At 58.3% G+C, this 15287-nt stretch overlaps 1 protein-coding gene across 1 annotated transcript; it reads left to right on the forward strand.

The window, feature by feature from the left end:
• Positions 1–619: 619 nt before the first annotated feature.
• LOC112120914 (histone deacetylase 7-like) lies at positions 620–14211 on the forward strand (the record flags this gene model as incomplete). Its single annotated transcript, XM_026662295.2, has 9 exons — positions 620–814; positions 1133–1255; positions 2180–2289; positions 2754–2870; positions 3192–3390; positions 4998–5206; positions 9746–9955; positions 11388–11616; positions 14078–14211. Coding segments are annotated over 9 exons (1526 nt in total), but the record flags the coding sequence as incomplete, so codon positions are not given.
• Positions 14212–15287: the final 1076 nt, after the last annotated feature.

Genomic DNA, 15287 nt, shown 5'->3' on the forward strand with positions numbered 1-15287 from the left:
GTGATGCACATGTGCACCTTTCCTGGGGGGACAGGCCAGGCTGGGGCAAACCCAGTACTACAGGTGGGGGGCTGCGCTGGACCAAGGGAATCTGGGCCGAGGGTGTCCCAGCACCAGGGACGGAGGCTGAGCTGGGATGAGGGTGTCTGGGGGCTGTCCCAGCACCAGGGACGGAGGCTGAGCTGGACCGAGGGTGTCTGGGGGCTGTCCCAGCACCGGGGCGGGAGCTGCGCTGGGATGAGGGTGTCTGGGGGCTGTCCCAGCACCGGGGCGGGGGCTGCGCTGGGATGAGGGTGTCTGGGGGCTGTCCCAGCACCAGGGGCAGAGGCTGCGCTGGACCGAGGGTGTCTGGGGGCTGTCCCAGCACTGGGGCGGGGGCTACACTGGGATGAGGGTGTCTGGGGGCTGTCCCAGCACCGGGGCGGGGGCTGCGCTGGGATGAGGGTGTCTGGGGGCTGTCCCAGCACCAGGGGCGGAGGCTGCGCTGGACCGAGGGTGTCTGGGGGCTGTCCCAGCACCAGGGGCGGGGATGCCCTTTATTGAGCTGGTAGGAGTTTGCCAAGAAGCTGGGGGCAAACTCAGTGGCATGGTGGGGCCAGGCTGCACCAGGCTTTTCCAGGGGAATGCCAGTGCTGCAGGGCTGAGAAGAATCCTGGAGCCAAGGGTTGGTGTCTAACCGTGCTGCTACTTCCCTGCAGATCGCTGGAGCCCCTGGATACTGAAGGCCCTGCCCCTCCTGTGCTCAGCCCCTTCCTGCCACAAGTCCCCAGCAGTTCCATAGACCCTCCGGAGCACTTTCCTCTGCGGAAAACAGGTACGGCCATGCCCATGCTGGCTTCGTGCCCATGGGTGCAGGTGTGACAGCAGGGTGGACTCAGCCACCTTCCCAGCCTGACTTCCTCCTGGCCTTCGCTTCCACACACACTTAGGGCCTGTGTCCTGGCAGGGAGGTGAGACTGGCACTGGCTAGGGAGTGGGAGGGGGTTGGGCTGGCGCAAAGGTGTGCAGGTCTGAAGGTGACTTTGCGACAGCCCCAAGGGTCATGCCTGAGCCCAAGAGGCCAGTGTGGCAGCCGCTGTATCAATGCCATAGCGCAGGGAGACCACTAACGAACAGCTTTGTCTGCCCGCAGCATCTGAGCCCAACCTGAAGGTGCGGTACAAGCCCAAGAAGTCGGTGGACCGGCGTAAGAACCCACTGACCCGCAAGGAGAGTGCACCCCCTTCCCTGAAGAGGAGGCCAGCAGAGGCCATTGGTGAGTCTCTTGGGGCGACAGCAGGAACTTGGGGCTCCAGGGAGAGCAGCTGCTGCACACTAGGGCCCCGCATAAACCCTGCACCCGAGGCTCTGTGCAGGGGGTCACACATGCCAATGGAGCTGCAGGGGCGCTCAGTGCACAGGGTTGGTGCTGTCCCGTGGCAGCAATGCTCTTTAAGGGAGCCTCGTGCCAGGTGTGATGTGCTAATAGCCAGGCAGGGCCAGGTCCAGCCAGTGCGGAGGGCAATGCTGGAGCTGCGCTGGGCTGTTTCTCTGACCTGTCAGAGACTTGAGGGGTTAATGGGCCCAAAGCAGTCCCAGCAAACGATGCCAACCCAGGCCGCTGGCCATGGCTGCTCGACCCCTGCTGGGAGCAGCAGGACATACCCATGTGTGGCGCTGGACCTGGGGACGGGCGCTCTGCCCACTAGCACAGCTGGGCAGATGGTGGCAAACTCCTAGGACTGCCCCAAGATGGCGCACTCTGCCCTGTCTCAGGGCTGGGTGCAGAACCAGGGACAGTCCCTGCAGCGATGCCAACTGCCTCTGCCTGGTGCACTGCCAGGAGTATGTGCTCTCAGGGCATGAGCTGTCCTTGCCTGCCTACCTGGGCTCAGGCAGCTGCTCAGGGAGAGTGCTACGGCCAGATGGAATCGAGTGTCACCCGGCTGGCGAGGGCAGGGCAGGGCAAGGGCACTGTGCAGGAGCCAGGAGGTCAGCAGCGGGCTGGTGTAGCCATGAGGGGAAGCAGCACATGTGAGGGGACTAGGCTGTGTCCCTGTGAAAGGAAGCTGAGGTACCTGATGAGAGGGAGGGTACAGAGAAAACAATGTGCATGCAGCGGTGAAGGTGCCCGGCCCCCTTGTGCCCTTGGGTCCCTTCATCCTGCCACTCTCCTGTCTGACTTCTCTTCCCTGTGCAGACTCATCCCCCAGCAGTAGCAGCACCCCTGTGTCTGGCTGCAGCTCCCCCAACGACAGCCTCCCAGCGGAACATGGAGTCCCCGCCTCCGGGCCCAGCATGGCCCACGAGGTACGGAGCCTGCAGACCTGTCGAAGGGAGCCAGGAGCCCAGGACGTGCTGCCTTGGGTGGGGTCACTGGGGCATGCTGTCCCCAGGGAGAGCATGGGCTAATGGATTCCGCAGTTCTGTCCCCAGATCTCTCATGGGCCTGGAGCCAGGACCAGGCAACTTCCCCTCCCAGAATTCCCACTTCCTTGAAAACTACCAGCTAAGAATTCGTCCCAGCTTTCTGGGCCCTGCTACCCCCCTTCCCCCCAGCAGCTGGTGGCAACCCACCCAACCCTATTGCCCCCTGCTAGTCACCATCCACCCCACTGCTGCCTTGATGCCCTCCAGGTCCCCCTGCTGCTCCCTGTCTTGCACTGTGTCCCCCTGTTGCCTTCTGGTTGGTGGTGCTGTCTTCCCTGCTGGGGTCCTTGCTGCCCCACACAGCTGTACCATGTCTGGAGACTAATGTATTGTGTTTGGTGCAGGCGCCACTCGCCCAGCGCCTGATGATGCAGGAGAGCTCGCTGGCCCAGTTTGCCCTGCAGAGCACGGCCTCCCTTCCGGCCATCTCGCTGGGCCTGCCAGCTGCTGCCAGTGCCAGGGTAGGTAGCTGGGTCACAAGGGACTGCGGAATCCTGCTGAGGGCTCATGCAGGGCCGAGGGAGCCCAATCCCCCTCCTGAAGGCCAGGATCACAGCATGCGCGGGTCATTGAGCAGCAGTCCTGGATGTGATGCAGCACTTCATGGGTTTGCAGACCCACAGGGTCCCCCACACACCTTGGGACACAGAGCCAGGGGGGTCCCTTTCCTCTAGACTGTGCCAGTGCCCCTGTCAGGCCCTAGGACCCCTCCCAGGCATCCCAGTGTGCTCCTCTACCCCCGCCCTGGTACGCTGCTGATGGACTCCCTGTTCTCTCTGCAGGGCGACGCAGACCGCCGCTCCCTCTCTGGCTTGGCACACCGGGTGCCAGTGCTGAACGGGCCCGTCCTCTCGGGCACCCACTCATCCATGTTCATACCAGCTGGCTTGGAGCAGCATGAGCCCGGAGGGCCTCTGTCCCCTCGGCTTCAGCCTGTCATTATTCTTGAGTCCTCGGTCACCCACGCGCCACTTGTGGCAAGTACGTATTGCTCCCACTTCACCAAGGGTCCTGGGGCTGAGGCTGCAGTCCCAGCGCCAAGTGCAGCTCGGAGCCCTGCTGGCATGTACCTGAAAGGGGCTCTGGGGTCTCAGCAGATTTCCTACAGTGCTGTATGAGATCCCCCAGCATCCCTGAGAACTGGGCTGTGCTTAACAATCTCCCCTCTGACCAGCTGGCACATGAGCATTAAGGTAGCTAATGCTGCTCTGGAATTCCACATTGTTAGGTTTCAGAGTTAACACTCATGGAGATGCCTTGGGAAGTTGCTAGCTGTCAGGGGTTGCTTCAAACAGCCTGCACGCTCAGGCAGATGCCCCTGCGTAGCTCAGCTCCGAACCCTGCTCTCCAACTGCAGCCAAGGGCAGAGCTGACTTGTGAGGGAGAGGGGTGAGTCTTCCTCTACCGGCTCCCAATCTCCTCCCTCTGGGCTTCCCTCTCTATGGCTCACCCAACCCTTCTGCTCCAAGTGTGGAGCAGAGGGGGGAAAGCGGGTGAGGGGCAGCCAGAGGTCTCCCCCAGCCACTGCAGGCTGCACAATGGCAGGGCAGTGGGGGTGAGAAGGGTGGGAGCTGTGGCCAGCCCTAATGCGATTGCCCTCTGCTGCTCACCTCCCAGCCTGACACATGCTGCACTTGCGGCTGGCACCTGGCTGGATTTCCAGCTGGCCTACAGGTCAAGGCCTGCCCCTCCGCGCTCTGTGAGAACATGGAGCTCACCTCCTGCCCCCTCCCCCAGTGAGTCCCAGGGAGATTCCCCTCCCCCAGGGCACATCATGGAGATTCCCCCCTCAGCCCCCATTGAGAACCGTGCAGCTGCAGGTGCTGGGCATTAGCCAGTCTGTCCTTGGGAAGGGCTTGCCTATGGTGCCCCTGGAGCCAGTGGCATAGCCAGGTGGAGGGAACAGGGGGAGCGATCCCCAAAAAAGGCACCACCCGCTGCGGCGCTTTTACTCACCCGGTGGTGCTTTTACTGACGGGGCGGCGCTCCGGGTCTTCGGCGGCACCTCGGTGGCGGGACCTTCACTCGCTCCGCAGGTCTTCGGCGGCATTTCGGCGGCGGGTCCTTCAGTGCCGCCGAAGGCACCCGGAGCTAGTGAAGGGCCCGCCGCCAAAGTGCCGCAGAAGACCCGGAGCGCCGCCGGGTGAGTAAAAATTAAAAAGGCGCCACTTGTGCTCAGTGGGAGAGCAGCTGCTGCCCCTCTCCCCCCCTAGCTACGCTACTGCCTGGAGCATGGGTTCTCAGGGCTGTAGCGGGCCCAGCAGGGAGCCCCAGAGCTGACAAGATGGGAGAAAGGGGAACAACTGTACCATTCCTTCCCCCCCCTCCCCCCGCAAATTGTCTGTAAGGGCTGTATAAATAAGTGAAATGGGAGGGGGTGAACCCCAGCAGACACAATGATTTCTGTCTGTGGGGCTGCACGGAGCCCCAAAGGGCAGTGGGGGGGCCTGAGCTGCAGCACAGGGCAGGCCAGGGGTCACAGGCCAGGTTAGGGGATGATAATGTCACACCCTAAGCCCACGGCCATTCCTGAGCACCTGGTGCTGCACCCAGCTCCAGCCCTGCCTCACCAGTCTCTCTCCCCGCAGTGCCAGGCCTGGGGACGGTCCCGTTCCACTTCGCCCACTCACTCATCCCCACCGACCGGCTGTCGCTGGCAGGCCACCACAAACCGCTGGGGCGGACTCGCTCTGAGCCCCTGCCCCCCAACCCCAAGGCCATCCAGCAGCAACTGGCGTACCAGCAGCACCATGCTCAGTTCCTGGAGAGACTCAAACAGCAGACACACTTGGGCAAGGTAAGAGGCTAACGGGCATGCAGGCTGGGCAACACCACTGCCGGGGCAGGAGGGCGCCATGCTGGGCAGCACCTGGGGACTGAGGGCACTTCAGGTGCATGGTGAAGTAAGGCCCATGTGGCACTCAGCACCCAAGCTGCCAGGCCAGGGCACTGGGCGGCGACATTGCCCACAGACACAAGCAGCTGCTTTGCCCCCCCTCAGTCCTAGGACAGCGAGTGAGCTCCCTGGCATCTGCTGCTGCCAGTACAGCTGCCAGCTTAGCAGTGTTGGAGCCGCCCCATCCGGGGTACCCACATGTCACAATGCTCCTCTGTTACCTCCTGCACAGAGCACCCCCCCATCACCACCCAGGGTAACCTCAGCCCAAGCACGCAACACTTTCCCTCATCACCAACCCTGCACAGAGCTTCCCCTGTTACCCCAGATGGCATGTAGGGAGGGGTATCTCACACCACCCCACAGAGTGCCTCACATCTCCCCCCCCATCACAGAGTTCCTCACATCAACCTCTGAACACAGCTGTCCCCACCTGGCATTCCCCACCCCCGCACAGCTCCCCCCTCACCCCATCACACAGAGCTCCTCCCATCTGGGTTTCCCCATCCCCGCACAGCTCCCCCTTCACCCTGTCATACAGAGCTCCCACACACACACCTGGGGTTCCCCACCCCCGCACAGCTCCCCCATCACCCCATCACACAGAGCTCCCCCCCACCTGGGGTTCCCCACCCCCACATAGCTCCCCCCACCTGGGGTTCCCCACCCCCGCACAGCTCCCCCCATCAAACCCTCAGAGCTCCCTACCACCTGGGCTCTGCCCCCAGTCTCTCAAGAGTTCTGTGGCCTCCCTTGTCCTATTCCCATCTGGCTCCGTTGCTCACTCATAGACTTAAGACCAGAAGGGACCATCATGATCATCTAGTCTGACCTCCTGCACATTGCAGGCCACAGAACCTTGCCCACCCACTCCTGAAATAGACCCCTAACCTCTGGCTGAGTTACTGACATCCTCAAATCATGATTTAAAGCCTTCAAGTTACAGAGAATCCACCATTTACATTAGCTGAAACCTGCACATGACATGTGCCCCATGCTGCAGTGGAAGGCGAAACCCCCCCAGGGTCTCTGCCAATCTGACCCGGGGAAAAATTCCTTCCCAACCCCAAATATGGCAGTCGGACCCTCAGCATGTGGGCAATACCCAGCAGCCAAACACCTGGGAGAGAATTCTCCATAGTAACTCAGAGCCCTCCCCATCTAGGGTCACATCACTGGCCATTGGGGATATTTGCTGCTAGTAGTCGCAGATCAGGTACATGCCCTTGTAGACAGTCTCATTATCCCATCCCCTCCAGAAACTTACCATGTTCAGTCTTGAAGCCAGTTAGTTTTTTTGCCCCAACGGCTCCCCTTGGGAGGCTGTTCCAGAACTTCCCTCCTCTGATGGTTAGAAACCTTCATCTAATTTCCAACCTAAACTTGTTGATGGCCAATTTATAGCCATTGGCACTTTAATAACTCCTCTCCCTCCCTGGTATTTATCCCTCTGATGTATTTATAAAGAGCAATATCTCCCCTCAGCCATCGTTTGGGGAGGCTGAACAAGCCAAGCCCTTTGAGTCTCCTCTCACGAGGTAGATTTTCCATTCCTCGAATCATCCTTGTAGCCCTTCTCTGCACCTGTTCCAGTTTGAATTCATCTTTCTTAAACATGGGAGACCAGAACTACACACAGTATTCCAGATGAGGTCTCCCTGTTCCCTCTAATTTTTTCCACCCATGTGTGGAATGAATTTTTTCATTTTTTCATTCATTCACGAAATTCATGTGGTGGGGGTGGGGCCGAGGGGTTCAGAGTGTGGGAGGGGGCTCAGGGCTTGGGCAGAGGCTTGGGGTGAAGGGGTGTGAAGGCTTTGGCTGGGGGTGTGGGCTCTGGGGTGGGGCTGGGAATGAGGGGCTCAGGGCTGGGGTAGAGGGTTGGGGTGCAGGGGTGTGAGGGCTCCGGCTGTGGGTGCGGGCTCTGGGGTGGGGCCAGGGGGGTTTTGGGTGCAGGAGGGTGCTCCGTGGCTACAGCGGGGAGAGAGGACTCCTCCCAGCCCTCTCGCCCCACAGCAGCACCTGGGCTGGACGGGAGAGGCGCCTCTCCCCGCCACGGGAGCTATGGGGCTGGGGCTGCAGGATAGGCACCCCTCCCCCGGCCCCAGCAGGTCTGGGTCGGGCCGGGGCACGCCGCCCCAGCTGTGTCTGGGTCCGGGCCACTCTGGGGTCGGGCCGCGCCGCCCCAGCCACTCCTGGGCCACACCGGCCGCGGCTGGGGCTGCTCCAGCCGCACTGCCCCAGCAGGTCCGGGCCTCAGGTTGCGTTGGGGCTGTGGGAGGGGCACCCTGGCCGCAGCAGGTTGGGGGCCGGGGGAGGGGCAGAGCAGGTCCCTGAGCGGGTTCTCTGAGCACCTGTGCAGCGCTAAATAGGCTTCTGCAGGACCGCGCAGCTTACAGGGAACTTAGGGTCTCACCAGTGCCTTGTATAATGGTATTAACACCTCCTTATCTCTACTGGAAATACCTCGCCTGATGCATCCCAAGACCGCATTAGATTTTTTCATAGCCATATCACATTGGTGGCTCATAGTCATCCTGTGATCAACCAATATGCCCAGGTCTTTCTCCTCCTGTGTCGCTTCCAACTGATACTTCCCCAACTTATAGCAAAAATTCTTATTGTTAGACCATAAATGCATGACCTTGCATTTTGCACTATTCAATTTCACTCCAGTTTTCAAGGTCATCCAGATCTTCTTGTATAATATTCTGGTCCTCCTCCATATTGGCAATAGCTCCCAGCTTTGTGTCATATGCAGATTTTATTAGCACACTCCCCCTTTTTGTTCCAATATCATTAATACATTTTTTTAATAAGATTGGTTCCAAGACTGATCTTTAGGAACTCCACTAGTAACCTCCCTCCAGCCTGACAGTTCACTTTTCAGTATGACCCACTGTAGTCTCCCCTTTCACCAGTTCCTTATCCACGTTTCAGTTCTCATATTAATCCCCACCTTCTCCAATTTAACTAATAATTGTGGAACTGTATCAAATGCCTTACTGAAATCCAGGTAGATTAGATCTGTTGCATTTCCTTTGTCGAAAAAATCAGTTCTCTTCTCAAAGAAAGAGATCGGGTTGGTCTGGCACAATCTATTTTGTAAAACCATGTGGTATTTTATCCCAATTACCATTTATCTCTATGTCTTTAACTACTTCCTCTTTCAAAATTTGTTCTAAGACCTTACTGAGGTGAAACTAACAGGCCTGTAGTTTCCTGGATCACTTTTTTCTCTTTCTTAAAAACTAAGAACTATATTAACAATTCTCCAATCATAGGGTACGACCCCTGAGTTTACAGATTCATTAAAAATCCTTGCTATTGGGTTTGCAATTTCATGTGCCAGTTCCTTTAATATTCTTGGATGGAGATTATCTAGGCCCCTCGATTTAGTTCCATTAAGCTGTTTAAATTTGACTTCCACCTCGGATATGGTAATTTCTGTTTCCATATTGTCGTTCCCATTAGCCACCTTGCCACTGCCCCTAAGCTCCTCGTTACCCTTATTAAAATCGGAGGCAAAGCATTCGTTTAGGCCTTGGGTCGTGCCTAGATTATCTTTAATCTCCACCCCATCTGCAGTGCTTAGCAGCTCCACTTCTTCTTTCCTTGTTTTCTTTTTATTTATATGGCTATAGAACCTTTTACTGTTGGCTTTAATTTCCTTTCCAAGGTCCAGCTCTGCTTGACTTTCGGCAGTTCTCACTTTCCCCCTACGCTTTCTGCCCTCCAAGAGGTCACTTTCCCTGCTGAACCTTCCCACCTTCCCTTCCTTGTAGGCTTTCTGCTTTCTCTTAATCACCTGCTTCAAGTACTTGGACATCCAGCTTGGTCTTCAACCCTTCCCCACAATTTCCCCCCCCCGTCCTTGGGATGCAGGCTTCAAAGAGCTTCAGAACTTTGACTTAAAGTAATTCTAGGCCTCCTCCACATTCAGATCCTTGAGTTCTTCAGTCAATCCCACTTCCCTAACTAATTCCCTTCATTTTTTAAAGTTTGCCCTTTTGAAATCAAGGCCCTTTGTTTCAGTCCTATTTTTGTTTATCCTTCCATTTAGTTTAAAGTGAATTAGCTCATGATCACTCAAACCACGGTTGTCTCCTGCAACCAGCTCTTCTATTCCCCTCACTACTCACCAATACCAAATCTAAAATGGCATCACCTCTTGTAGGCTCAGCGACTGTTGGGTGAAGAAATCTGTCAGCTATCACATCCAGGAAAGTCTGGGCCCTGCTGTTATTAGTAGCACTTGTCCTCCAACCTATCTCTGGGAAGTTAACATCTCCCATCATCACACAATTCCCACTAGTATTTATTTCATTAAATAGATTAAAGAGATCTCTGCCCATATCCAGATCAGATGGTGGGGGTCTGTCCCAGGGGAGCCTCTGGTAGCTTTCTTCCCCAAAGTGATTTTGACCCATCGCCCTGCAGCTAATGACCAAGTCCAGTGAGAAGCCTCGTCTGCGGCAGATCCCCTCCTCGGAGGACATGGAGGCCAAGGGAGGGCTCCCAGAGGGAGGGAGTGAGCGCAGTGACCAGCCTAGGGGCCGAGTGGAGCTCACACGGCCAGGGGTCAGCACAAAGGAGCCTGAGCGGAGCCCGAAGCTGATGCAGCCACAGGAGGAGCTCGTCTTGCAGCAGGTACCTAAGGGCTGGCAGGGATCTGGGCACCAGGGGTGCTGGGCACAGCACCAGCCTGGAGCAGCCCTCACTTCACTGGCCATGGGAGTGTGGCTGCTCAGCCAACTCAGTGGCATCAATGTCCTCTCCAAACCCGTGCCTGGGGTGGGGAGGGGCCTGCGTGGAGCCATCAGGACTCATCACCCCTGCCTGCATTGCTGGCTGGCTGCCAGCTCCTTGGTTCTGGAGGGCCCAAAACCCCGCTGGGCAAACGTCCTCCCGTGAGAGGAGGGGATGGTAGTGAAGGGGGCATGACTGGGGGGCACCTGTGGGCCTGCACGAGGGCTTCCTGGGCCCACCTCGCTGCCCCTCAGCCAGCAGCTCCGGCCTGCTCCTGTTGCTCCGCGCTGCCATTAGGGTGGAGGGCTCTGTTGAGGATTCCTAGATGTTAAGGCCTGAAGGACACAGCAGGAGCTAAGGCTGCCCGACACCCCCATCACAAACCCCTGTGTCTCCAGAGAAGACTCGGAATAGTGTGCAGGAAACGAGGCTGGGGCCACACAGTGAGGAGAAATCCAAGTGCTGGCTGGCTGCTCCTTCAGTGAGCACTGCCCACAGCGGGCACTGCAGGGCCAGGGGCTCTGGAAACCTGCTCTGCGATCGTGTCGTTAACGACTGTGGCTAAGGCCCCTGCGCCAGGACTGGATGAGGGTCGCATGGGCAGCCTGAATTCTGGCATTTCTGAGCTTTGCAGCCCGAACATTTGCTTAGCAGAGTCTCCTTGTGTGTCATTTCTGTACGAAAGGGGCCTGTATTGGGATGGCTTATTCCCCTTCCCATATGGGGTTGCCTATGCCACCATAAAGTACCTTTATACCCCTGCCACCCCAGGGTTTGCAGCACCTTTATTAGGCCAGCAAGAGTTCAGGGGTCCCCTACTGTACTGCCAAAGTAACCTGTGCAGGAGACCGGGCACTGTGGGTCCCCTGCCACCGGCCCTTTCCCCTAAGCTCAGTGGGTGGGTGGGGTAATGCCATGCAGAGCCACAAGAGGGCATCAGACACTGTGACTTGGCCAAGGCCCAGGCAGCAGTGCCTTGGTCCGTTGTGGAAGCTCTGGACTAGCCCTGGGTTGGGTTGGGAACAGCCCAGAGAGAACAGGCCCATTGCATAGTGAGCAGATCCTGATGTTCAGTGCAGAGATCCCCTCCCCCACACCCGCTGTCAGGTCTGGCATTGAAGAGCTGCCGAGATGCTGTGGGGAGCCACTGGCCCCGCTTGCTGCCGCACAGACTAGCCCTGGGGGTTGTTAGCACAGCCTCTGCACTCAGCTCACTGACAGACGTGGTCTTCCCCGGCCTAGAGAGTGGCATGTGCACCTGGGCCCTCTGCAGAGTCCCCCAGACCATCCCTGGCCCAGGGCACCACACTCATCTGTCACACCCTCTCCCCAGCAGGCCTACCTGTGGGAGCATCACCAGCGCCTGCAGCACTCGCTCCTCAAGCGGCAGCCACCAGCCGACACCCTGATGGTCCCTGCCACACACGGAGGGCACCGGCCTCTCTCCAGGGCCCAGTCATCTCCTGCCACTGCTACCATCGCCCTTCCTGCCCAGGACGCACCCGCCAAGGCACTCTCCCTGCCGGCGCAAGAGCCACCAGCCAAACCGCAGTTCACAACAGGTAATGTTGGCTGCCTCCAGCAGGGGGCGCTCCAGTAGGGCTGCAGGTATGTCACGGATACACAGGATTGGTGCTATGGCCCCGGCTTTGGAACGGTCTCTAGGAGGAACCCCTTCAGTGCCAGACTCCCTAGGGGTCTTGCTCTTCCTCCAGCACAAGCCACGGGGCTTCACCGCTTCCTTAGAATGGACCTCTGGGCCTGCAACACTCCTGCTTCACACCGTGAGCTCCGTTCAGTGAGTCCAACTGAGACAGACCCTGATGGAGACTTGTGCGCTCGTTAGGGCCTAATGCACTTCACACCATTAGCAGTGACACTCAGACAGCATTGTCAAAGTGGGAAGGTTTATTCATTAACTGGAACACAGCACAGGAAGTCCTTAGGGTAGCTTCCTGCAGAGAGGTGGGGCAATCTGTGGTTGTTGGTTGTCAGGTGCCAATGTCCTGGTGATAAGATTTGCCATTGTCTTCTTCTTCTATGGGGCCTAAGGCCCAGACAGCTAGAGGACACTCACATCTTTGTCCCTTAGCCTGCGCTGAGAGAAAACAGTTTTTTTCCACCCACTGGGTAACAATGCAGTATATAGGGGAAACTGAGGCACACAGTATTCAAAAGTGTCACATCTTCCCACTTCCTCACATGGTAATTAAACCCCACAGCAGCAGATGCCCTCCCCTCTCTCTGCCTCAGTTTACCTGGCATGTCATTTGCCCAAGGTCACATGCAGGTCAAAGTCAGGACTAAAACCCAGGAGTCGTGACTCCCATTCCTCTGCTCTAAGCACCACACCACTCAGCCTCACTGCACCAGTCACACTCTGTCCCTAGGAAAGCCGGATAAACCCTGCATGCCTCTGCCCACACGGTGCCAGCCCTAAACTGCCCTGATGGCAACAGGGCCTGGGGAGCCAGCCTGTGCCAGGCCAGTCTCCTGCTGCATCTATCGCCCCCTCCCTAAAAGTGTACATAGGCTGGGGGTGGCAGGGTATAGCTTGTGTCCATTGGAAGACACTGTCCTTACAGCTCGGTCATCTCCCCCAGCCTGCCGGGGTGGGTCTCTAGGCACGTTTCCCCCCTCAGTATGTTCCTGAGCCCCAGGACTGGAGAGGAGACAGGCAGGCACCGGAGGAACTGGTGGGGCTCAAAGGAGCACGGGCCCACAGTGCTTTTCAGAGCCCAAGCTCTTCCAAGGGAGCATGAAGCGCCAAGCCTGAGCCCTCAGGATCCCAGCCTGTCCAGCCTGGCTTCCCCATTGTGTCATTCGCCCCCTGGGTGTGTCCAGCTCATGCCCTCCAGCAAAGAGGCCCAGTGCTTCACCCAACGGCCAGCTGAGATGGGTGGCTGGGCTGGAGTGCAAGGACCAGGGTCTCCTCCGCTGCCGGCCTGAGGCAGGAGTAGGATTCGGCTCAGGCCTCCTTGGATGGGGAGGTGTCCAGGGAGACTCTGGTCTGAGGGCCATGCCGTAACAGCAGAGACTGAGGTAGCTGTAGGGTCTCATCCTCGCCCCCAGCCCAGCCTTTGAAGAGGGACTGGGCTTTGGGTCCCCAAGGATCAGCTTCCAAACAAGGCTCAGAGCCGGGTGCCGGGGGGGGGGGGGGGAGTGCCCCTGTGGGGTTGGGGGAGTGAGTGCCCCTGGGGCTGGAGGCGAGGGGTGGTGAGTGCCCCCGTGAGGTTTGGGGGGTGGAGTTCTCCTAGGGTGGGGTGTGTGCGTGGAGTGCCCCCATGGGGTTGTGGGGCGGGGGGTGGGTGGGGGTGAGTGCTTCCGTGGGGTTGGGGGGGTGAGTGCCCCTGTGGAGCTGGGGCGGGGGGAGTGCCCCCGTGGGGTTGGAGGGTGAGCACTTGTGGGGCTTGGGGGGGTGAGTGCCCCTGTGGGGTTGGGGGGAGGGTAGGAGTGATTGTGTACAGTGGTGTGTGCTGTATTCACTGATTTTCGGAGGTATAAGGGCACCAGTGCCCAGCCGCTTGGCTCATGTTGACACTGACCCCCTCACTGGTCCATCCCGCCCAGACCTCCCGGGGCAGTGGGGTCTAGAGCCAGCCCCCTGCCCCGAAGGGCTCTCGGCTGGGCTCCCCGATTGGGCTGGTGTGTGGGAAGAGACGTCTCTGGGACCCAGCCACACAGGCCTGCCCCGGGATTGCCCCCTCCATGTGACAGCAGACAGGGCAGTGTGAGGAGCCGGGGCGACAGCCTGCAGCTAGGAGGCAGGCGTGTCGTAGGGGAGCTCCACGCTGGGCCCTGTGCAGCAACCCAGTCCTGGGGGCCATCACGCTTGGTCATGGACTCCCATTCAGACACGGCCAGGAGGGAGCCTGTGCAGATGGTCAGGTGCCCAGGAGAGAGCAGCAGCCTGGGCTGTGAATGCAGCAGCATCGTGGAGCTGAGCCCGGCACTGCACCAGGGTGACAGAGATCATAGCAGGGCGGGTGTCCCCTAACACCCCCACCTGCTGTTGTGTTTCAGGGCTCGTGTATGACTCCGTGATGCTCAAACACCAGTGCTCCTGCGGGGACAACAGCAACCACCCTGAGCATGCTGGGAGAATTCAGAGCATCTGGTCCCGCCTGCAAGAGCGGGGTCTGCGCAGCCAGTGTGAGGTAAGTGAGAGTGTGGGCTGAGCTTGTCCTGCCAAAGCTGAGGGAGGCCTCAGACAGGATGGGCAGCTTACATCAGGAAGGCCCAGGTGGTCTCTGTGCAGAGGCGGGGGCTCTGGGTCTGCCCCAGAGGAGCCAAGACTCACAACAATCATGAGTCCTGCCTGCCTTTGTAAGAGGAAATTGCAAGGGGTTTCACTCCTTTCTGGTGAGCAAAGCATGAAACACTCGGATCAAGTTCTCCAAGCGCGGGTCAGTGCCCACTGATATCCAGGAGAGAGACATGGATGCTTCCCAATCACGCACGCTGCCCACAAAGCTCCTGGCTCTGCTTCTCTCCTCTGGCTCCTGGCCCTGTTCCATCCCTCTGGTCCTGCTGACCCTCCTCCTTCCCCATGCTTTGCACAGCTGGGACCTAGCGGAGAGCATGGACCTTACGTATCATCACAGGTATCTGTGTTAGCCCCTGCTGAGGTGGTTCCCCCGTCTCAGACCCTGCAAACTCAAGCCTTGTCCATGTACAGCCTTAGAAAGCTTGCAGCAGGTCTGGGCTGCACTACGTGGTTAGGTCAACGTAAGCTGCCTGGCGCCGACCTACCTATGGACGTGTTTTCACTTAAATTTGGCTCCCGCCAACATGAGGGCCCCTCTTCACCACCTTAGTAACACCCCCTCCCCGAGCGGCGCAGTCACAGTCGATGTCATTAGGTCGACGCAGGGTCGGTGTAGACCAGGGATAGGCAACCTTTCAGAAGTGGTGTGCCGAGTCTTCATTTATTCACTTTAATTTAAGGTTTCGCGTGCCGGTAATACATGTTAACGTTTTTCAGAAGGTCTCTCTCTATAAGTCTATATTATATAACTAAACTATTGTTGTATGTAAAGTAAACAAGGTTTTCAAAATGTTTAAGAAGCTTCCTTTAAAATTAAATTAAAATGCTGATCTTACGCCGCCAGCCTGCTCAGCCCGCTTCCAGCCTGGGGTTCTGTTCACCTAGGCCTGCAGCGGGCTGAGCAGGGCGACTCAAGGTCAGGGCAGAGGGCTGGGGGTGTGTGTGGAGGTGCAGGGCAGAAGGCTG

This window comes from Terrapene carolina, unplaced genomic scaffold (assembly GCF_002925995.2).
Source record: "Terrapene carolina triunguis isolate 2854851 unplaced genomic scaffold, T_m_triunguis-2.0 Scaffold25571, whole genome shotgun sequence".
Classification (NCBI taxonomy): domain Eukaryota; kingdom Metazoa; phylum Chordata; order Testudines; family Emydidae; genus Terrapene; species Terrapene triunguis.